General features: G+C 40.6%; 1 protein-coding gene across 1 annotated transcript in view; it reads right to left on the bottom strand.

Annotated features, from left to right (window-relative positions):
• Positions 1–25,158, bottom strand: part of LOC118269196 (titin) — an 81,660-nt gene that overhangs the window by 5,393 nt on the left and 51,109 nt on the right. Inside the window, 6 exon segments of the mRNA XM_050699089.1 lie at positions 1,408–1,479; positions 1,772–1,847; positions 4,179–4,292; positions 20,332–20,468; positions 21,725–21,946; positions 22,874–22,978. Of these exon segments, the coding sequence (XP_050555046.1) occupies positions 1,408–1,479; positions 1,772–1,847; positions 4,179–4,292; positions 20,332–20,468; positions 21,725–21,946; positions 22,874–22,978 (726 nt within the window).

Genomic DNA, 25,158 nt, shown 5'->3' with positions numbered 1-25,158 from the left:
CATTAAAGAATTTCCTAGGTCGCGCACTGGCTGGATTCACGGTGGTCTCGTCTGCGGTGCGCCAGAAGCGACGCGCGGATGATGCACTTGACGACCTACTGTTCATGTTGCTATTATCTTCTCGTTCACGACTCTCGAATGCATTTTTAATGTTTCCAAACCTGCTACTCCAGTTGGCGGGTCCGTTGATACTAGAGTCGCGATCGGCCGCTTCGTTTTTCTTCATGAATGCTACAAATTTTCTATCATTCTCAGTTTGAGGTTTGAATTCGGGTACAATGGGGCGGGGTGATGAATCGTCATCATTGTCACTGTCGATGCGGTACCCAGCTAGCGGCCGTCCTATATCGATAGTGTTCGCGCGTTTCATGCGTAGCCGTTTGTTATTGCTGTTGCCGAACCTATTGAGTGGCTTAGAATCATCTTGAGACGGTGGTGCCGCAAAGTTGTATGTGGGTGGGAGGGGCATGTATAACGGAGCACGATTGTTAAATTCTTTTTGTTGTGTGTTCACGGGTTCAATGGGGGCGCGTCTTGGTATATTCTCTTTTTGAGCACGAGAGTCAAACTTATTAGCAATGACCGCGATACTGCTCTTGGAGTCGGAGGGACGCCGCTCCATTCGCGGCTGTGGTTGGTACGGTTGGTGCAGTTGCTGGGGCTGGTAAGGTACGTGCGGCGCGTGCGCGTGCTGCGGCCCCTGTGCCGGCGGGGGCTGTGGTGCTTGTTGTGGCACATTTTGGTGAGCTTGTTGGAGAGGCTGCATTTGTTGATGAGGCTGAGGTCTCTGACTACCAGTGTCGGCTACCGAGTGCCGATAGAAGTCAGGTTTCCGAGTAACAGGAGCTCGTTTTTCCACAACGACATGCGCATCTCTATTCATTTTTGGGGCTTCGTAGCTAACAGAGTGCGCTACTGGTGTGGGTTTCTGTCGGGATGCAACTGCATCGTGATAACTGACGTTCTCGTCTATACTTTGTTTACGTTCTGGAGTAGAAGGTTCGTCAGTGCTGGTGGCCATGGAAGCTGTTGAGGTGGCGCCAGAGGATAAAGGACCCTTAGCGCCGAGCGCTAGCTGGTCTCGGTCGACTAGGCGACGTGCCTCCTCAAGCTCCTCATGAGTGACGCCGACCGTGTGCCTGGCTGCACGACTGCGGCGACGTGGCTTTCGCCGGCAACCATCTAGCCTATCTGCAGCATCGAGAGCATCTTCGAGCCGATCGGCGAGGGACAGGAGGGCGCGTGCCTGTGGGTGTTCTGTAGGGGGCGCGAGAGCGGCGCGCAGGCGGCCCAGCGAGCGCCGCACGTCCGCCACCACGTCGGCGGGCGCGGCGCCCAGCCCGGCCAGCAGGCGCTCGCCGCCTCCGCCCAGCAGCCCCTGCAGCAGTGGGAGGAGGAGGGACTCACCGCGACTGTCGCCTTCTGCACCTTCAGCTTCGCCCGCCGCCGCCAGGGCCTCCGTCACGGCGCTCGCGCATGCTGGAATATTCAACATTAGCTTAAAATATACAAAATACACTTTAACACAAAGTTTTAAATAGCAGTATGACAATCTGAACAAATCGTTATAAATATGTGGTTTTGACATTAGTGTTGTGGTCAGTGTTACCTTGTGTATTACATATTTGAATAAAATCTGTAAATAAATAGAAAACAATTGCACATTATAATATTTTGCAGGAACTTCACAATCGATACCTTCGATTGGAAGTGGTCCTGTCGCTCACTGAGCCTGTGGAGCTCTGTCTGGTGGAAGTGTTTATGTAATTACCTTCTTGTTCAGCCATTAGTGTGCGTATGCGCGCGCGCAGTCGTCGACGTTGCTCGTAGTCGTTGCACTCGTCCAACTGCAAGGAACAACGTTATTATGACAATTTCATATTAAAATCTATATTTACTATAAATACAAGTATTACCCCTGAAAACTATCAAAATAGTGTACAAAATAACATGAAATGAAAACTCGGTAAGTTTAAACTTCACACGGTACATTGTAGAGATCACTACATCACTACACACGAACTCACACAGAGTTGCTGAAATCCTCGCAACATTGTGCAGTCTCACACTAAACAGTATTTGTTTGTGTCGCTGCGCGTGCGCACTGCTACTGTCCTCCACCGCAACTGTGTACACCCGCGTATTATTTACTCTGTGGTTAGTGCCACGGAGGTGAGGAGATGTGCACACTGGACTGTCAGGACACGGACTGACTCTGGGTGGACGCTGACGACCAAGTCATTTCTCTAAATAATAGCTTTACTTTAGTATCTGTAAAAATTGCTACGTTATCTGTTGCTCATAGCGACTGCTTTTGTGACCACACTGAAAGGATGGTGACTCAAGTGTCCCATCATGCTACACAATGGACTCGGGAGATGTCTCAACTAGTTACCTAATTGACGTTTTATCAGCATTTTGTATTTAAGAATACTTGTCATAATTTAGTCAGCAAGATTACGTGCTACAAACTATCAATATCACCTCTTTTTCAAGCCTGTTTATAAAAAATCCTGTTCTAGTATAATGAGTGGTCCGGTGTGCGGTGTGCATGGTCCCCGCTCGTACTTTCTGCACGAGTGGCCAAGTTGTCAATAGTGACGTTTGTATTGCGGGCGGCAACCGGTTCAAGTACCGTGCCGTGCCGGAAGTGCTCCGAGCCGGAAGTAAGCGCTGCTCTCATTGCAGCGCTTTGTTGGAGAGCTGCTGACTCGACAACGTGCGGCCATTAGTCAGTGGAACATGTTTTGGTGTCACCAGTTGACAATATTACGCTGTTATGGATCACTATGATGGCGGTCGGTGACTGTTGTTTCATCATATTATGTCGTTCGTCGTTACCACTTCTGACTAGTTATATCACTCTTTTATAAATTATATCTTAGGCAAGATTCTTGTAGTTTTTTTTTTGAAGTAAGCTTTTAACTAGCCTAGGTAATGTTTTAAACAATAATATCCATCTTACTATGTATTTGAACTGAGTACGACACAGTGTCACAGTTGTACCCATGCTCACAACAAATAAAATTATTCGCTTTCATCAACGTAGCGGTGGCTCAGTATTGTGACACTGTGACATTCCTCAGCAGCTCAGCACTGAATCGTGACTGATCAGTGACCACTGTCAGTGTCAAGTCCACGCGTTCCCATGCTGTCTCAGCGAAAGTGATTGGTCACCGGTGCGGGCACGAGGCACGAGTGGACAGCGAACGTCTGTGTTTACATTACTTTGGATAGTGTTGTTTGTGGAACATAATTGTTAAAATGAATATTTGTTGTCAATTGAATCTGTACAGAACGTGTAGATAGAGTCTCAGAAATCATATTGTCATTTCTGTGCGTTAAATGTAACTATTTGAAGTAATAATACGACAAACAGAGGTAGAGTCGCACATATCTTGTGATTTACACCAGAAGCGCGTGCGCGTAAAGTTTCACGCGTCGCGTTGCGCGTGAGTGGACGTTGTGTCGTCAGCGTCACACCGTGAAAGCCGCTAAGTACCGATCGCCAATACTTTCCTTGCGGTGAGTTGTTGATGTGTGAGTATGTGTGTGTACACTTCTAATGAAGCTGTTTACTTGTAGCATTTATTTCTTATCCACTTTAGTATCGGGGTTATGACATGAATATCAACACTGTATTTAAACCTAAGGTTCATTGCTATTGCATCTGTAATCTGTTATTATTTTAGTGAATAATAAGTAAAATGTTAAGTCAGTACTGAGTACTGCTACTACTTCATACTTAAAGTAAAATGATACTAATTCTGAACAGATTTTTTGCACAAGTCTCGAGATTACGTTTACAGTTAAAATCACAATGTTTTGAAACTCGATTAACCGGCGGTGGACCGGCGTGAGTCAGCTAATGCTTAATGAATGAAAGTCGTATGAATGGAGACGCGACCGGTCCGGAGGCACAACCCGGGCCGGTGACTCACGCGACACCTCCACACCACTCGGCACAGGTACGAGTACCTACTGGGAACCACCAGGGGACGGGATGAGTAACTGAGTTAAGTATTTACATAAAACTGATAACGTTATTTCATTTCAGTTTTTAAAGTGATTGTTCTGTCTTTTCCAATGAACAACGTTAAAAACATTGTCGTTTATTAGATCATACGTCAGGCAATCCTTAATTGATCAAGAAGTAATGTGTAATCTACGATACTCACGAGTTTCCTAAGGAGGCGCTCGTCCCAGCACTGGTCGACGTCAAAGTCCTCGATAGTCCTGGTCTGTGTGCTGGTCACTTTGCCGCCACCACTGCTGCTCGTGCGGACTGTCTCCTGCAGGACAAACAGACAGACAGACCATGAAGACAGTTTGTATAAATAGCAGATTGTCACGGTTAAACAAGTAAGCTAACCTTCCAATATGTGTGTGAGTCACGCGGCTCGTACATCAATGTCTCCGCTATTGCAAAACCGAAATATTTTCACGAAATAATAGTGACATCTTGAAAAATACACAAAATAGCGCGACTTCACCTTGCCGGTCAAAGGCCGCGGCCGGCGCAGGCGCCTGCTAACACACTGTTAATGAATCATTAGCCAGGCGAGGTGGACGCGGTGACAGATTGCCTCGCGACATTTATATTTAAGTGCTTTCCAATCCTCGTTAACATTCATACCTCACTAAATATGAAATCTCATCAAATAACTGTTTAAACGAACATCGATCTTCCTATAAAACATTGTTTTATATACTTTCAGACAACAAGATACATTTCAATCTTTATTTTGTCTTTAGTATGTGATGTATTAGACGCTGAGTACAGAGCCAGCTGTTACGAGATGTTGTAATAACGCTAAAAGTAAAAGAATGTATAAATTCATTGATACGGGTGATGGCGGCGCGGGCGGGAAGAAAGCGGCCGCTAATTCCGTGGCACACGCGACACGTGGGGTGACCTTCAGCCGCCGCACCGCCCGCTAGGGCTGCCCGCACGCTGCCCGCGCGCTGCCCGCACGCTGCCCGCCTGTACCCGCCCCGTTACTACTTCATAAAGTTTATGGCGATATTGACGTCATCGCGGGCTCCAGATGTTTTATTGAGGAAGATTTGTATCAAAACACATCGGCCATCGATTATTTTTCATTCATAACATTTATTTACAGACGTTGTTTGTGTTGTACGTAATATAAGGAGCGATTTGTTCTCGTATCGATGTTATTGCTGTCAAATAAGGTTTTGTAAGTCAACGATTTCATTGATACGTTATTGTTGAAGTGTAGTAACAGAACAGAACATAGGCTGCTTCCTATGGAAACAGGAATCGTGACAACCCTATCATTGCAAAGAAGTAATTCAGTGTAACGGTCGAATAGTTATAGTCTATTTCTGAGATTCGCGCAACAATACACACACACACATACACACACTAGTAGATGGTATATTTTTCAGATCATTAGATAATTCTGCATCAGTGAACAGTTTGTTGTAGTAAGTGTACGGCGAGAGATGTTTCAGGAATGCTGAAGTTTTACTGATATACGATATCTCACTAGTGCATACAGTTACATTGTACCTAACTATGCAAAGATGAGCTTTACAGCTAGACTTCTATACAAGTTTGGAGAAGTTATCATTAAATAATGTGGTATTTGTATAGACAGGTAATCTCGTAAAATAATATGATACATAAACATTGTCAACATGTTTCAACAGCTTAAGATCGATCTAAATGCATTAACATATTTTATATTTGACTGAGTATAAGTGAGTGCATCCTCATTGTATGGATCTCTGATATCTTTATTGTTCTGTTTGTGTCCGCCATCAATTTGACTCCAGTCCAATTTGTAATGTACGGGACAGCAGGGGCACCTTGTCCTGCCTCGTATATTCTGCAGTATCATTCATCAAGATTGCCGCTGTCCAGTTATATTTACGTATGGTAGAGAACTTTTTAAAGAAGTATTCGGATGGTATTCAGTCTCTAATTATCTTACTTTTTGGAGGATAGGGAATGTGATACAGTTAGCTATGTAGCAATGTACCCACTTAGCCGAGTGGTGGCAGGCCGCAAGTAGTGCGTGATATCACATGAATAAACTTTATGACACGCCTGATGGATACTGCTTGTTTATACGATGCGCGGGCGCCGCTCCAACGCGGAACTCGGTACTTTTACGCGCGGACACTAAACTCATGACCAGCTTCTATATTAGTGCAGCTGATGTCTCCGGAGATACAGCCCGGGCGCCATTTACACTGGACAGGACTGTCAGCTGTGAGCAGATTGCAGCCAACTATTCCACCGTCACCAGTGTTGGGAGATCCGTGTACCTGTTGGTATCAATCACGGCTGTCCAAATGATGGAGTGCGGTACTATAGTTTACAGGAGGAAGCTTTGCAGTTGTTGTTGCCATTGCCAAGGCGCCCTCTAGCGGAAGTTGTCTAACACAAACGAGGAAAATATGCCGAAGTTTATCACATGAATGCAACTGAAACGTTTATAATGTAAGAGCAGTAATTACTCGAAGAGCTTTCGTAAACACTTCAATTGAAGCAGCACACAGCTCCACTTAAACTAATTACTGTAAATGACTCGGAGAGTGTCTCCCGCGCGTCTGTCGCGGACTCCCAGCTATTTACCAATTGCTCTGCCTTGACAGCAGCCGGCTAAACTTAGCTCGTGAGTCAGCAGGTCAAGCGGCTCGGATGCCGGCAGTCGGAGTCTTGTTGCATTCCCCGCGGCAGGCTGGAGCTGCAGCGGTCATTCCAGGAGGTACAACGTCTCGTGTCCTTGCTCGGGAATGCAAAGAAACCGCACACCAAGTGTTCTGGTTATTTTAGCTCCAAGTTATTTTAGTTGGGGATAGGAATTTTGAGAATTTAGAAATAAGCAACGAACGTTTTGGTAGAGACAGGCAAATTGTGATTTTAAAGCAAGTCGGATAATGGAAGTACAGTGAGAATTCTGCCATACAATGAATACCTTTCAAATGATGATCAGTGAATGATTGACATCCAAAAACAAAGCGGCATAGCATATGTGGGCGTTCGTTGACATCAGTGATAGGGCGAGATATCGACAGAGTGAGTCATCCCGCGGCGTGCCAACAGCGGCCCTTTGAAGTGCTGCCCTTGTTTAGCCGCACAGCCGCCCAATGTTCGCGAGAGTCGTGAAGCTACGCGCTACGTATCGATAACTAGTGATGGCCTGAATAGCTGTCCATTGGTTGTAGTAGCATGAGTACTCGAGTAGTTGCTCCGGTTTCGTTATGCTTCTATGATCATTCGATGATCTCATTACATTGATGACGGTAAACTATGTAGTCCTGTACCAAAACTCATTGTAAAGTCATTCTAAGATCTGCACTGTACGAGTATAATCTTTTTATTATTTTTCAGCTTTTTTGGTGGAATGACAGAATATTTTATTATTTCTTTTATGTATTTGTTTCAATTTGTTTGTATTTGTATATTATGATGTCCACGGTAGAAATGATAGTGCTATGTTATTATGACAGTTTATTTACCTACAACACAGACGGAGCCGCGGCGATGCGTGGGAGTCGCGAAATGTGAATTGCAATACTACACACGTTGTGAGTGGTATTTTTATATCACCGCGAATACTTCAGCTGCTGAAATAGAGATCGCATGAGATAATCATCTACTGCTTGCAGGAGGAGATTGAGATGTCTCTGTGATCTGTGGTTGATGAGACTCAGCTTGTGTTGTTGTTGTTATGTCTAAGATGGAATATAATGTCAAAGTAATTAATGAATTGTGTATTTGTCTGTCTTAACATTGTATTGTTTCTTATAACATTATTGCTGGCATGCCGTTGTTCTTGATTGCAAATTATCATTTATTTAATTTCATAGCTAGATTATTACAAATTCTCAAGTGGCCGTTTGCTTGCTATAAACACGTTCCACTTGCATATAATACTGAAACTACACCTGACCCTATTTCCCACGAATTGATGTACAATCCGGTCAGTATAATAATAATAGGCGCGATATATTTCAGAAGATCACTGGGCCACATTTTTGGCAGGTCGCTCCGAAACTGCGCAGTAAAAATAAAACTGCGCGCGCGCATCTCCGCTTCCAATAGATCCGCACTAGCGGGAAGTGGTTGGATTGTAAATAAAATGTGCAGGAGTCGAAAGATGATACCGCCGTGTACATAGCATGCGTGACGTCTCGCAATGTTTAAATAAAATTAGTTGGTTATACATTTGCTGACCTTACTGAATTCAAGGATTTTCCGTTTCTTTCACATCGTTAAGACGTTTCTTATTATGTTATGAATATGTTTTTGCAATTTCTCTTCAATGTCGCGTGACTTATGTACTGGCTATGGCTATATAAGCTATGAAAGTTGATACAATTTTGATGCAATTTTCCTCAATATATTACCAATACTTTAACGATTGTCGTACCGCGAACGATCAAAATTTAATTATTGACATAAACTGTTACATAAAATAAAGTAATATGAAGCAATAACTGCGAGTGTTTGTGTATCTCACATCTTAATTATAAGAAAGTGTAACTTTCATAAGTCGGCGATAAAATACGGGAGCTCGTAAACTCACGTCGCGGGAAATTAAAGTTTTATAAACATTAATACTACATAATAATATTACTTGTACAATACTTTCGTTATCTACTTATAACTGCTTTCGTCTGTAGAGAAATTTGTTATTTATTTTACTCGTACAACACTTTTTTATAATATTTTCCCTTTTCAATTCTCCCGAATCAAGAGATTTCTTTTCAGAAAGACATATCAACTTTTAAAAGAAGCAGGTTTAGGTAATTGAAGAGATCGTGGAAACTCTGGCAAGAGGAGCTTATAGGTACAGCGTTTAGCTGGTTGATATTAATCAACAGGTCGTATAACTACAAATTATATTCCTCAACGAATCTCAGTTTGTTTGTCCGTCAATCACGCTAAAACTACTGAACTGATTTTGATGAAATTTGGCAACCGATAGATTATGAACTTATTTGGGCGATAGAATACTTTTTACGATCTTATTTATACACGCGTATGTAAAGTCTTCTATATTCAATAATGAATTGCATGGCTTTCCTTACAAAGTTTCAAATGTTGCTAACAACTGAATATTAGTTTTCTTATTATGTTTAATCTCGTCGTCGACAACTTTCGCGTATTTCCCGGAAAGTTTCCCGACGACGCGACGGCGACACTCTATTTTCGCGACTTTGCAATCATTAGCCTTTAATTTATTATAAGTATGTAATGTATTTACGTTTGCAACATCGTAAAGTTTGTGCCAAAAATACCGTCATCTGTTTTGAGTGCATTAAATTCACTCGCGATGTCATTAATTCACCTCGGATAGCATCAACATCTGATACGGAAGCTAATCGCAAAAATCCCAAGTCATTTATTTTGATAATTTTTCGTATCCTGGAATATCTATAATGGTTCGTCCATTCCAGTAGGTGGATATGCTATGAACATGATCATGACATATGGCCGAATGCTCGACCATCTTGTGAGCTTAAAGTTGCAAAGTTCTTCAGAAGAACTTTATGCATTTAACCTTTGTATTACACACTAATTATATTTATAGGTAATAATAAATCTGAAGGGCAAATGATTTCAATATTATAAGTACATGTTTACATATACCTATACACGTATGTTAATTTCTAATAGTCTTGTTGTTTCATCCATTACTATGTTGTATTTACTTGACATCCACAATGACAACCGCCCTTACAGCAATAACACATATATTATAGCAAATATTACCACTTCATTACATACTTAATGGTTTTGTGAGCATCACCGTGAGGTTCACCTTCTGACATATTACTTCAATAACTATGCAAATACTATAACATACACTTGTACGCGTAATGTTTAACCACCAGCTACTAATTGTCAAACAACTCAACAAATCACACATTATATAGTTTACTTTACATATTTAATGTTAACTAGTGATTACATAATTATATGTAAGTAAGTTGTGTACATAGAGGTGTGCTCTTAGGAGTATGTTAAACATAATAATTTTACTTTAAGATAATTTTACTTTAAGAGAATCTTGTGAAATCAAAAAAATATTCGCATTTCATGGTTTTTTTCTATAAAGCTGGTACGTATTGGAAATTTTCTAACTAGAGTACCTAGAATCCTACTAGCAGACAAACTAACGCAAATTATAATATTTGCAATAGAAATGCATGCGTGTTCAACGCCTGCGCACGCGACTTCCATTAGCACGTGGAACGAGCTTTTTGTGCAGCGACCTCTATTGTCGGGCGAGAGAACGAGTGGTAATGACATTTCGTGACGGAAAACTGCAGCGATTTCCTCTACCAACTGCGGAGATGAAAGAGGTAATGTTTTCCGGAGTAAATGGAGAATTATATCTTCGTGCTTGGTCACATATCTATATTAGATACGTAACATAAGCGATTGATTCAATTAAGTTTGCTTTTAATTTTAAGTAAAAGAAAGCATTAAACGTTTAAAAAAAACATTTCTTATCTGTAATACACAAATCAAGTACAGATGAAATACAAAACACATAGCAGATTGAAAGAAAGAAAGAATAATTTTATAGAAAATATTCACAGATTCGCAGGAGATCTGCAATGACAGTAGAAACTGAAAATCAGTAGCATGAAACTTTTATATGATGAACTATTAAATTATTGTAGAAATATAATACCTGCAGATGGATGTAATTGACAGTGAAAGTGGTAATGACAGGAAATCACACAAATATCATTACGAGGCTGCACCGCGCCGCGCGCCCGCCGGTTTGTGTTCAATATCAAATACTGGCTGTGGTAAATTATATCAATTTCTATTTCGATTGATTTGTGCAATGAGTGTGTCTAAGTCTGTCTAGATATATTATTGTTTTAAAGATCATTTATTAAACCTTTTATTCATCGAAGTTCAGACGCATATCTTTTAAATAGTCAACTTTTTGACATGAAACAGATGATCATACAGCTGTATATTTTCTGGACAGTCTAAATGACATCCAGATTTATTACTCTGGCATCGGTTACAAAAACAAATTACAATATTCTCTTTGAGATGTTTTTCTACCATTTAAAGAGAAGTAACGTGCACACGACAGCACACCCGCGGTGGCCACGCACCAGTAACTCGGCCGTAACTGCTCAGCTCCGGTAATTACACTGCTAGTTATCACATACATATACATGACTCGCGGCTCCTCCTACACTCACGCCGGCTTCTCGCAACGGTGGCAGCAGCACTGAATATTCATCACGACACAATTATAGCTATAATTAAAGGCTGCTTTCATTATTGTTGGAAGAACATGAACTGGTTTAACTCGTGGATGTTATCTTTTTATGTAGTTTCATGGTCAATTTGGCTAATGAGAGCTGTTTAGTTCAGGCATCGACTGTTATACTTCTATCTTGTGTTAGTTTGTATGACAAGATGACAATTGGACCGCAAGATGTGTGCTCTCCGAGTTACCCAAAAAAGAGTTTCGTTATGTTAAGCTTTTCCTTCGGTTTCGTAGTAAGTCCTCTCGATTATAACTTTATCTACCATCTCTATATGCTAGGTCTATGGCAATAAAATCTTTAATCACAACTTACAAAAGCACTCAAAGTGATTTCTAAACATAATTTTATTGCATCTTTAGACACTTGCGGAAAATTACATTAGTATATATGAAACTTATTTCTAAAGGTTTTCACTGCCTACATAATTATTATATTCGTAATTCATAATAAGACTCTCCTAAGATTGATTGGCGCAAATGGATATTACTTTTATAGGGAGGCATGTTGGACAACGATATTGTTCTCAAGCGTACCATGTAGCATTAACTAGTCAGAGGAAAGCTACAACATAGAATCGCAATCGATCTTTCCAGAACATTTTCATCGAATTGTCGGTGAACAGAGCATGCTCATGTAGGAGAGGAACGTATGAAACTATATGATAACGTTAACAATAAACATTTCGCAATTTCTAAACAAAAACTTGGCACAAGAAGCCAGGAACCGTGGAAAGGAGTCAATGCCACGCTATAATATCATCATTTGTATTTAATTCGCATTTCACAACCATTTTTTAAACACTTTTGTCCACTCATAATTTCTTTGTGAGCCTTGGCCCTTTTTCTGAGAACTATTGCGCTCCATATGAGGATATGGGGAAGCAGAGACATAAGGTCATTAGCTTGTGTTTATACGCAGCTTGGCACGGGACCAAGAGAGCGCGGCGCGTACGCAGGGCTGACGAATTATAGTTTTTTGACACAAAATGTGTTATGTTAGACATTGCTTTTGTCTGGTCGCGTCATTGAAGGAAACTCGGTGACAAAGGAACGTTTTGATGTCAATATCACCTCTGTCAAGGCGCTCGCTCGCAGTCTTTATTGTGACGACATAAAGAACAATATTTTGGCAGATCATGCATTTATGATCACTTTTATTATGGCCGCGGTTTCCTTACGACGCCATGTTCTTGTTCGTGGGTAAGTAAACACGTGTGTACTGTCGTAGGAGGAACACGTACCAGGTGCAGACAGATGCCAAACTGAGGCGTGCAAGTAGGTCGGGCTGGTGGTTCCAAGTAGGTGATAAGAGTTGCTAATATTGGAACTATAATGGAAATGGAAACATGAGTTTAGAATGAGTTGAATAATATTAGAGAGTGCTGTCATACCGGGTTGGGGTTCCGTGAGGTAAAGCAAAAGCCAACGAACAAATACAAAAGCAAAGCGAGGCCACATAAAAGCCCTGAGACATGAGTCCAGTCAAACTCCGACATCTGTGACAGTAGAGAACGTCAGTGTCATAGACAAACAAACAAACAATACTGGTCCTTGTGTGAATGGAAGTGCATAAAGTTGGCTGCGCACGCGCACCCCACGTGGCAGTGACTAGGGAAGTCTGCCACCTACGTCACGGCCGTATTTCTGGCAGTCCACGCGGACAAAGGAACCGACAGCCGCGACGGAGTACTCCTTGATTTGACATCGTGTAGCAAACAATCATAATACTGAGTATTGTATACTTTGTACAGCTTTGTATAGGTATAGTTTTGGCGAGAATGTGTAAAGAGTAACACACTATAACAGTATGCTGACACTTCATGCAGTTTTATAACATGAATAGCAGAGGGATTAGTGAACGTACATGTTTCCAAGTTTGCATGCCACTATAACCTATTTGGTTGGTTTCACCATCTGTACACTAAAACTACACCTGTCTATCTATTACAGTTACAATCGTCGCTAGACTTCGTCTAGACTAATGGGTATACCTACACTACACATACATATTTTCAGTGGATTTCGTTCGTATAAAGCCCTAAGATGTTTACTAGAGGCGTGGAGCCACTCGGCTCACCTTGCACTACTTGAGTCGTATTTATAGAGTCCTTGTGGAGCCGCACTCCTCGGGCGTGTGTGCGCTGAGCTGAACTACTAGCTCTGGAGTACTACGTGGTCAGTGAACGAGATTGAAGTTATTAATTAGTCAACTAATTGCTGTGCACACATTTAGTAAAATTGAGAATGTGGTGAAAGATTATGTGGTGGTGTACGCTACGTTTATGGGATACTTTGAGTGGACTGGAAGAATAACTTGTAAAAAGTTATGAAATCACTTATCAGCAGTTCTTCCGAAGGTGTGCAGAATGATTACCTCATCCAAATTAGACACCCTGGCGAAGACTACAAGAGACCCACCAGTGGTGGTGACCCAGTTGTGTTGGCGCGAGATTGGCGTGCTATTATAATCGGCGCAAGCGCATCGGTCACTGACCCCGCGCGGACTGACCTGAGACACGCTATGGGGACGCGGAAGCGGATACATGACATTTGATGGATTGAATGTCGATCAACATCCAAACACCAATGGTCTACTTCTAGGTTTATGGCTATCGATGGCTTTTGGGTCAATAGGAGATCTAGTTTATTCCGGACAGCTCGATCTAAATGCGGTCTAAACAGTTTAATACCGATGTAACTAGAAAATAGGAAGAAGACGCAGAAAGCATTTCGAGTTACGAGTCAATTTCCTTCAAGTTGCAGTTTTATGGAACAGCTGTGACTTTGTCCGCTACTCGCCCTCGCTCTCTCCAGCACTATGCACCAGCGCGTCAATAATTTGGCAAGTGACAAGCGCTCGGCCGATCCATTCAATAGCGACCGGCTAATTGATAGCTCTTTGATTGCCAATTAATTAACACATTTTACGGCCCCGCGACCAACCGCCCAGAGATTGCATAATGTCATTGTTACAAATTAACTTTATATTGTTACATTAAATTCATAGTCACGCCAATTTGGTGCATGTTATCTCATCGAGAGGTTTTTGTTCAAACTATTGTACTAGCATTGTGTAGCGTGTTGTTTTTGTTTAATGTTTGTAACAAATGCTCGGGTTGACGTAATTAACTATTTCTTAAATATGTAAGTGTGGATACAAGTATGTTAATGAAGGAGCTGGTCTTATTGAAGCGACCGTGAACTGTAACGGAGATACAGCGGTTGTTGATCCCACCAATTTTGTTCTTTTTTGTTTCTCAAATATTCAGCTATTAATACAATTCAAAGAAAGTGCCAAAAGACATCGCACTCGGCGGGAATAATTAGAAGCAGCAAGACGCGCGGAACATTAATCAACATTCGTACTACGGAGATAAAAGTTGAATGTCGTGCGACTGACGCAAGCGACGCCGGATGCATAAACTCTCGCATTATATACAAATCAAAACAATGTAATGAGATCTGATGTTTTACAGAATTATTAATCATTTTTAAATAGTTCTATCACAGTATCACACAAGGAAATTGTAATTGGTCCTATGATCGTGCCCTGCGCGCACCCCACATACTTTGGTCACTATTAAAGTTGCACACGTACATATTTTGACTTATCAGATTATTACATAAGAGTGTGTATCTAAGCATGAGTGAAAGATATTGGATAAGTGTCAGTGAAGCTTGCTGATGTATTACATCATGGCGATGATGCAGCGACAAACTTGCTGGTCATTGTGTGAGGACACCAGCTGTCGCGGTGAAAGGAACTCCTCATCATTACGTCTATTTACTTAGAAATTATTTCATTTGATTAGTACTTACTATTTCGGAGCTTTCTATAAATCCGTTTTATAATATAGTTTCAAAAAATTACGAAAATATCAATACCGTAGATATATTTCTAAAGTTGGAAGTTTCTCTACATATGTAGGTAAGTATTAATCTGATAAGTATAACTGTACCTGTTCTCCAGTTAACCATCAATTGTAAAGATTGCAGTTATGGTACACAGTTGGTACTCACGTGAAGTCCCGCCAGTGAGTTAATAAGGAGTCGCCGGCATGGCTAGATAAACATCGGCTATTTACTCGAGAGTACGGAGAGAGATAATCACACCATAATAATATTGTGAAAACAATGTAATTTTCCATAATCGCTGCTCTCCGGGGGGAACTAGGGTCCGTACTCCGTCTACACAGACGTATCCCTATTCTATTATTTGAAGTGTAGTAGTTACGAGTCTGAGAAACTTTGAAACACCCGTAATAATTAATCCGAATATTTTCAACATATAATTGTATTGCTGGGTACACAGCTTAATTCTAATCAATTGTGTCTTTGAGCATTGCACTTACACAGCTTATTTCTTATGAATAGAATCGAATTTATTAGTGGCAGCTTTACGATTAAAATATTAACGATACTTGATACATATATGTATGTAGCAGATGCAGTATACACTATATATTGAGTTTATGTAAAGTGCTTCAGTTACAATATAACTAAGGCAGCACAGTTAAACAAATAGCCAGTCTATCATTTGCCGCAATGAGCTCGCGAGCCGCGGGTATGTAATAGCTGTGCGCTGTCTCACAGACTACAGCTCGTTACTAGACCCGAGCTGTAATTGAAGAGAAAATATATAATGATTACTCTATTATATAGTTACTTGCTATGTGCCCGCCACTACCGCATCGTTCAGTTATTGAGATGCTTGAAGGGACGCTTGTTATGACGGTACAAACATTTCAGCTAAGCAGATACTTGAAAAGAATCTGAGCTTTCGAACTTCTATCAATCGAATAGTTTATAGAGCCTGTTGATAATTGTTGAACATATATTGGAAACGATTTGTGATAGCATAGTCTTAACCGGTGAGCTTGTAAGATCCAAAGTAGGAATGTGAGGAAAGTATGCAAGGATCGTAGTATGTGGTGCTCTGTAGCTTCTGTCTACTTCCATGGGACAAAGACATGAGTTTATGTTAGTAATCGCTCCTAGTTTTGTAATCTCCTTGAAAACTACTCGTTGTATACATTCGTAGGAAATATCTTTCACTAAGCGAGCGTTTATTATTATTTCAAGATGATTGGAACACGAAAAAAGCTCGCCCTTGACTGTTACTCAACATGCTACAAACTTATAGTTGTTCGTTATTTCTAGCGGCCGTGTGTCGCAACCCGACCTCCGACTGACAACCGCTTGACAGATGTTCTGTTTGACAGGCTAACTGACCGTGTGTAGCGTGTCTAGGTCATAGGGCTTTTGATAGTGTTCATGTGGAATAGTGTCCAATGGAATTCAGTTTCAGGAACCCGATTGAGGTTGTTAAATGTGTTTGTATGTCGATGTTTGTGGGCGACCGACTACTGAGCAGCGCAGGAATTAGTTTAGTTTTGTTTACGTTATCTATCGGAAAATTTGAATTTTTTTTTAAATCCGTGTTCATTGAAATAATACGATTTAATAAGATTTAGGAAATATGAAACAGATACTCGAAATTGGGGCATTTCGGTAAAGTGAGAAAATGGCGCCAACACTAACAATTGGCAAAAGTTTGTTAAATAAACATTCATTAACTCATAGTTAAAATATTTATAGCGATTTAAATTAAAAATATTTATTGGTTATTTCAGTTTTAAGTTCAAAGTCCGAGAGAGAGCTCGCGTGACGTCAACGACGGATTTTAACAACGACTGAAAAGGAGGAACACCACACAACGAACTTCAACAGAGACTTCAAAATACAGTCAACGAAAATTTAATGTTAATGTGAATTTAGAACTAATCTTTTTATTAGTTTCATAATTTTTCATACAAGTCGAACGTGAACTCACCACAAACTGTAGAGCTGCAGGTTGTTGCAAATCCTGAATATATTGACAGAGTCACTAGGGTCTACTCCGGTGTCGGTACACGCGGCAGGTACTACTTCACTACTCGCTAGTTCTTAGACCATAATATTATGGTTTATTTGATAGTTTGCATGGCATGTCGGCTGCGCGTGCGTGGCGTGCGCGGGAGCCGGGGACGGACTGCGCGCGCGGCCCGCTGTGACGTCAGCGAGCCAAATATAGTGAGGAGAACACCACACGCTATTTTCACCCCCACGGAACGTTATCCAGAAGTGTTTAAAGTTATTTTTTCCATGAACCGCGGTGTGAGTTAGGGCATTAAGTAGTGTATGGTGGTGAAATGTCGGGCCGGGCGTGTTATTTTTGCATAGGATTTTCATCGCTTTCCGCGCTAGAACGCGTGGCTTAAAACGGCAATAAGGCGGCGCTTGCGCATCTGCTTCGGCAGCTTTTGTTTACTAGAACGGCGCGCGGCGCGGTTCGTAGTAATGTGTATGTGGGGTACTGGGCTAATACCTCCACAATATTCGGACCACACGTGGGCTTATATTATGTCAGCGTGGGAAAGCTTTACATTTATATTTTGTTACTTCTACAAAGTGTGGCGCTCAATGAGCTGTGCAGGAGGATTCTCAGAACAGAAAATGATAAATTGTTTAATTTAAATATTTTCGCAATAGATCGCGTTACTGAAAGTATAAAAATGATCAAGTAGCTGTTTGATACAAACGTTGTGTAGTATCAACATGTTTATTTACTCACGACGTACGTAAGTAGTTACTTATGTTTCAGTTAGGTAAACACAGGTGTACGTTATGACTAGCGATCATATAAAACCTAATGTTACTTTATCTGATTTTTAGTCTGAAATTAGATTCTGTATACAGTAACAACATACTGGAAAGCTATTATCGAAATGAAAGTTCAATTGCTTTATTAATAGTCTTCCAGGAATATTCCGCTAAAGTTGTGAGTATTGCTAGACGTCACTGCAGGCGGCAGGGGCGTCTGGTCGGAGTGTGGAGTGGGCACTCGCCACTTATTACATTACACTAACATTGCCCCACATTACAGGTACACGGAGTTACGATAAACAAACGGCTGCGCGTGCGCCGGCCACGCGTGCGCTCTGCGCGTGAGTTGCGCAGATGTACAACATACATCACACCCTTATTTATCATCCACACGCTTCGACATCCTTCTTTGTCATTGCCCCTATATGGAGTTTTGATGGAAAGTATATTTAGTTCGATTCTAGGGCTGACAATAGTTTATCAATGTTTCGTAGCAAACTGCTACGCCGTAGACGGCAGACATGTTGTCTTGTATTTACTGTTTGTCAATTCATGACTATTGATTGGTACCACCCACATAAAGCTTTTGATCTTTAATAATTAAACAAAATAACAACACACCTTTCATTTTGCGATGGAGTCTACGCAGACATACTACGTTAAATTATTATACTATGTGAAACAATGGAAACCGGGATGCGTATTATTTTTACGAATTTCGAAAAACCAATAACTCTTTTACCAATCTATATATCGCGCCTCGCGATCGGCACTCGTATATATTTTATTCAGTTTATTGATTTTAAAATGAATTTCGTTTCGCAGATTTTTGTACTATGACAGAAAGACGTCAGTAGTCAAGAAACGCTCGCCGTAACCGAAACCGAATGGAAGGATTATTGTTAAATACAATATTGTAGTCGATTTTATCGAAGTTGCCAGAATGTACCAACAACATACAAGTTGACGTGTAACCTGTCCACCTGTTCAACATGTTTACAAACATCGAGGTTTCTTTACGATAGGCTTCTTGCGAGACGCAATCATTTACTGTCTATTTTATTATGTGTAAGTAATTAAATTTAAAAGTCATTTAATGTTTCTTTTACTGTATGGGAAAAGCTTGTCTCTCTCTTACTTTTGTAAATAACATTTCGCACACGCAGAAGTTAATTATAATGCGTATACGTTTAACTCGGCCCCACGAATCTACAGCTGCCAATCACAAGCCGTTACATTGCATTAAAAACCCATCATTAGTTCGCCATTAATGCGCGTTTCAAATAAATAAATAAATCAAATGTGCGCGGGCGCATACATGCGCGTGATTCATGCGCGTCTCGTGCCAACCACAGTGCACACGATACTGCAATTGTGCCGCAGTACCCGCTCGTTGTAGAAAGTTTACATTATTTCATACTTTATGGTTTACTCAGTCTGTAATAATGTCGCTGGGGTTACATGGAGTCGTTTATGTATTGGTGGCTAATATCATCAATATTAATCGATTGCCAAGAATTTGGTGCAATATGGAGTAGAACACTTCGCTTATAACCGAGCTTAGGTTTTATCTACTTGGAAACTGCATACTGGTCGTATAAACATTGGAACTAATGAAATATTCTACATAGATAACAATCTCGTGACTTGTACATTTTGGTATTTCAAGTGCTGTACGAAGTGGGACTTCTGTATTGATGTACGTGTAGTGCAAGCAGTGCAGCGGCAGCGGTGCATTCAGTATAATATTGTATCGGATTAACACCTGCCCGGCCACCGGCCACCGGCTGCCGGCGGTTACCCGGTTACATGTCAAGAATAGGAACACCACGCTACTCCCGGGTGAGGCTATAACTAGGTAAGTTATAATCAAAACATTATAGACTTTATTACAAAACAATTAAGTTGGAAATCTGTTAAAGAATTTTACACGATTAGAGCAGCTTGGCTTGCTGGTATCTACAATATTGTAGCCTTTCTTAATATTTACAAACAAGTGGCTACGATAGTGAATAACCACTTTAATGCAAGTCATGTTTTAGGACACAATGTGTGTCGATGTATTATTTCTCATTTAGTAAGCTACTGTGAAAATTTCTGCAAATATGTCGCTCGTTTTACACATATTTGTTAGTGTCTAGCCACCAACAGCTTAAAAATATTTGTATTTCATATCTTGTCGCCTTCATAATAGTAGCGTTTCTATCTATCAGACGGACTGTATTACTTGTCAACTCTAGTGCTTGAGAAAGTAAGAAGGATTTAAAACAAACTCTAGTTCTGAAGCTCATCAATTATGTAACACTAGTTTTCAGTACAGTTCCATCCGCTGTCCCTGCTCGCGTTCTATTGATCTTCGATTGTATCAGCTGATTGGTTCAGTATGTGTATGTGTATGACGTACCTGCTTGACGACGACCTTGCCGGTGGGTTTCTCGGTGACGTAGTTCTGCATGCCGGCCATCAGCACGGTGGCGCCGAGGAACTTGTTCAGCAGCGCGCGCGCCTCCGTGTCCTCCGTCGTGTCGCCCTCCTGGATCACTGGGGGCGGGAGGGACACTTTAATAAGGTGGCAATAGTAGTAGAAGATTTAGATTTTATCTTATAGATTGCTTTGCTGTAATTGCCAAAAGGGTAAAAAGACTTCAGTGCACTTCTCCATAAACTAATTATTTATTTCATTTTATTGGGATTGGGATTGAGAATTTTACCTATTTGATTACGTAAGCAATGAGGCTACTACGGAGCAAATACTGCTCGTACTCGTGTAGCTACCGAATAATATTTATTTTATCGTAAATGGCACTTAGCAATAACTGTAACTACTGATACGTATATATTTACTGTATTGTGGCGTGATCTCTGGTAGATACTTCCCAGTAGACGTCTCATTACACATCATCGTATCGAGGCGGCACTGGAGCATGTGACGCGCTACTGTTAAATAAACTGCACCGACTGTCTGTTTGTGCCACTGACCAATATCGGCGCTGTGTGGCGACGAGTGGGTGACGAGTGGTGACAGCAAGTGTTATGGGATCAGTAACCAGCAACGTGCGACTAATCAAACATTCATAACAGGACTCATTTGACCGCATAGTTGACGCCTCGACCGAGTGCTGTGTTCAAAGTATTTATGTGGACAATTTCCATTTTGTTCTTTCAACTGTTACTTTACCTAATTACCAAAGTTCGATATCCAACCGAATAAAATATATCCTAGACTATTTAATTGTGAGGCAATTGCATGACGCATTTTTAACCTTTATTTAAACTTAAGAAAAACTTAAACAATATTTGAGGAATTAGCTACAATGTCGAAGTGATCTCATTCAAATATACAAACAACACTTCAATGATTAGCCAGGCGTATAGGAAGTGAGTGTCTGCCAAACATGAGTAATGGCAATATCATCAGAGTGTTGTATAACTGCGGGAGTGACAGACATTACTTAGTTGGCACAGTGCGGACTTTCATCGACTTTCCACCAGCCAAGCTGCCAAGAAGGGCATGTGATGCCATACAAACTATTTTTACAAATGATGAAAGTTGCTACGAAATACTACGATACTAGGAATTTTGAAATCGAAATCCCAAAACATTGACGAAAGTTAAAAAAAAACTTGGACATTTTCTAAGACAAAATCCGTATATAAAATATACAGAAAACAATCACATTAGGATAGGATACAGCGCAAATTTTTGTACATAAGATTAATCTAATTCTGCTTATACCAATTAAAGTGGACAATAGCGTAACCCAGAAAACCAAAATACATAGTTTAACCAAACGAACCTATGTCAGCATTCTTCATCCTGGTGAGGATGTCCTGCACGCCAGTGACCTTGGTGTTGCTGTCGAGGAAGGACTTCTCGGGCCGCGAGTGGTGGGTGGTGGAGCCGTGCGTGCGGGTGGTGGTGGTCACCGTCCTGACCCCGCCGTCCACCCGCTCCGACGTCGTCACCACCGTGTCCTCCACGGACCCCAGGCTGTGCTCGCTGTCTGTGCGTGTGAGACCTGCACATGGGGATGATATGAGTTAGGAACCAAAAATAATAGAGTTTTATGTGTTTTGTGGCCTGAGGTAAATGTGACTGTTTAGGCATGTGATGGTCCTTATTAACATGAGACCTTAATGATATTCTCCAGGGTAAGGTATAATTTTCGTTAATTTCAAGGAAATTGGCCATGGATGGATGTTTGTCTTATGGTGATAAAGTTGCTTAATAAAAGCTGGTGCAATATTGTTGTTTTAAATTAAAATGCTGTCTCTAACGCGCTGTGACCAAGTCAAATAAAATAAACTAATAAATAGATTAGTTCTGACATGAAATAGAAATGTACTGTCCTTGGAACACTAGCCGTGCCTATACAAGTTGTATAGTTTAATTTTTTATAACGATAGATAACTTCTTACCAAATAATATAATTAGATGCAAGTGGAGCGGGTGTTTCAGGCCAACGTTACTGGCACATACTTATGTGTTACCTATGTATGTAAGGGTTACATAACAGTGACAGACTTATAATGTAATTAAACATATTGGTACATAGGTAGGTATTACAGGTAATTGAGCTGCTTTACTTTTTTTGTACTCATTCGTTAATCTACATAAATCGACTGATGTATTATATTGCTATTAGGTACGCCATTTTAAAACGTTTTTAAGTATGTATTAGGAGCAACTGTGACGATATTACGACTGTGGCTATTCATTTACTGAATGTTTAGCACAGTGGCTATGCAACAGGCTGCAGCTTATCACGTCCCAGGTTCAATTTGAACTTCAACTCTTTGTATAATCAACAAATTGTGTGTCGAACGTAGTACGTAAGTATGTGAATTTGTTTATTTGTAGCCACACACACGACACAAGAGAACACTGAATAGCCTAATAAATATAATAAATAAGCTGTAAGAGTAGTGGTAAGTGGCGTACTGACCAGCGTGTGCTGAGGAGTCGCTGGAGACGCTGTCCTTCATGGTGGAGGTGCGCAGGATGAGGCCCGCCTTCGGGTAGGCGGCGCGCTCCGTCTTGCTGCTCTCATCTGCGGGAGTATTGTAATATTGTATTCTATTCTAGTACCTTAGCTATCCATTTGTTACTATAGAATAAACATTATGACGTCTCCACAATTTATTGTACACCATTATTAAATCTCTGCCTACCCCACGGAGCATTGCTCTATCTCCAGACCCCAAGGAATTACTGATAAGAGTACCTACGACCTTTCTGTTAAAAATATTTATAATAATATAGTGGTGTGGTAGTATACATTATAATATGTATGTCACAAATAAAAAACACAAACTAACAAAATAATAAAGTAAAAACCCCGAAAGTAAAATACCGAACACCCAACAAAACACTGTCCTGCCACAATTCGCAGAATCTCATGTACCTACAAAAAATGTGATTCTAAACGGATGAGTCAACAAACGTAAAGTAACAGTAAAGAGGAGAAGCACAAAAGGTTTTACTGAGTAAACCTGGCTACAAATTATACCCAGGCATGTGATCGCTTCCGCTAGTGATGTGAACAGACGCACAGAGGCACAGACACCGCGACACACCGCGGGTCGCAACACTAATGACATTTAAATAGGTAGTTGACCTCCGCGGTCACAACATGGGAACCCCGAGTAATCATACAAGATACTTGCTGACTAGCAACTCCCGCGCGGTGACACTCGCTGCTCAGTTCCATATGATCATAGCGTGATGTTTTATTGCCTATACCCTTCCTCGGTATATGGACTATCCAATACAAAAATAATAATTCAATTCGAACCTATAGTTCCGGAGATAAGCGCGTTCAAACAAACAAACACTTCAGCTTTATAAATTAAAAAAAGGAACTATAGAAGAAAAGGAACTACATATATACACGTATAACTAAATAAGATACACAAAATAAGTACATAACATACAGCCTCCTCGTGTGATAACGTTACGAAATATTTGACTAGTTAGCAACCTACTTAGATAACTTTACAGATGTGTAATTAAGTTACGATCTGTTGTAGATAAGTAGTTCATGTTGTAACTTAAAGTTTATTTAGGGAAACATTAAGTATCTAATGTAAGTGTCTAGTTAAGATTTGATTTAAATAAACAGATAAAGTAAAACATAAGTATTTAATGTAAGTAACTAAGTAACTGCCGCAGTCAGAGTCACTTAATGATTACTTAAACTATTCCTTAGTAACGATTTTGTTCCGAAAATAATTCCTGGCGGTAAGTATACAAAAATATTTATAATTCAAATAATTTTTTTTTTAGTTTAGAACCGATTAAGATAAAATGTAAACGTTTTTTATTGTCATAAGCCTTTTACAATAATAATATACCGGTATATTATTCCGCGGTGTGTACAAAAAACAAACAAGTAAATACACGTTGGTGTGACTCACCGAGTCTCTGGTAAATACTAAGTAACAACTTGAAATTGTAACCACAATCCTTGCTAGTATCCATTTTGCGCAGATATTGTCAACGGCACATGTAAACACTGCGGCGAGCACTAGTGCCGGCTGCACGGACCTCGGCCTAGTCCGAGAGTCAGTTAGCGACTGAAAACGTAAACGCAGCTAGTGCAATATGAAAGTATGAAAGTTATTACGTAAACAGACGCACGCTAACGCGCTCGCGTGCGTTAACGTTACGTTATTATTATGCGATATCACGAAACTATAGATTAATTTCCATAAAGACTTTTGTTGGGACATTTGTGTGTAAGCCAGTTACTGACAACGTGACTCGATGTTGTCGTAGCTCGTGGTACTCGTACTAGATAGTAACTTGGTAACGTACGTAGGGAGAAATAACTTTCAATTGTTATCTAGTGAAACTTATTGAACGCTACAATATCGAGGAACATGTTACGAAGGCTACTTACATCAACTTATGTGTCATTTGGTCTTACGAGAGAGGAGACCCACGAAGACGCGAGCTAAGCAATATGTTCATAATTATAATGAATGCAGGAACTTTTAAATACTATTTACTACTAACTGGGTATACCAGTAGTGAAATAAAAAGTGATTCTACAATGGAAATTCGTCACTGATTTAGTAATGCCTATCTAGGAAGAAACTGAGGCCAAATCCGAAGGACACAACGTTAAAATAGACGCGGATACTTTACTCCGGACTCCGGATACATCACGTTAATGTTAACTTAAGTCTGTGGTTCCTTCTACTAGCCAATGTTAAGGAATGGTGGAAA

The sequence above is a fragment of the Spodoptera frugiperda genome, chromosome 2 (genome assembly GCF_023101765.2).
Source record: "Spodoptera frugiperda isolate SF20-4 chromosome 2, AGI-APGP_CSIRO_Sfru_2.0, whole genome shotgun sequence".
Classification (NCBI taxonomy): domain Eukaryota; kingdom Metazoa; phylum Arthropoda; class Insecta; order Lepidoptera; family Noctuidae; genus Spodoptera; species Spodoptera frugiperda.
This window is presented reverse-complemented; position numbering and strand designations above follow the sequence as displayed.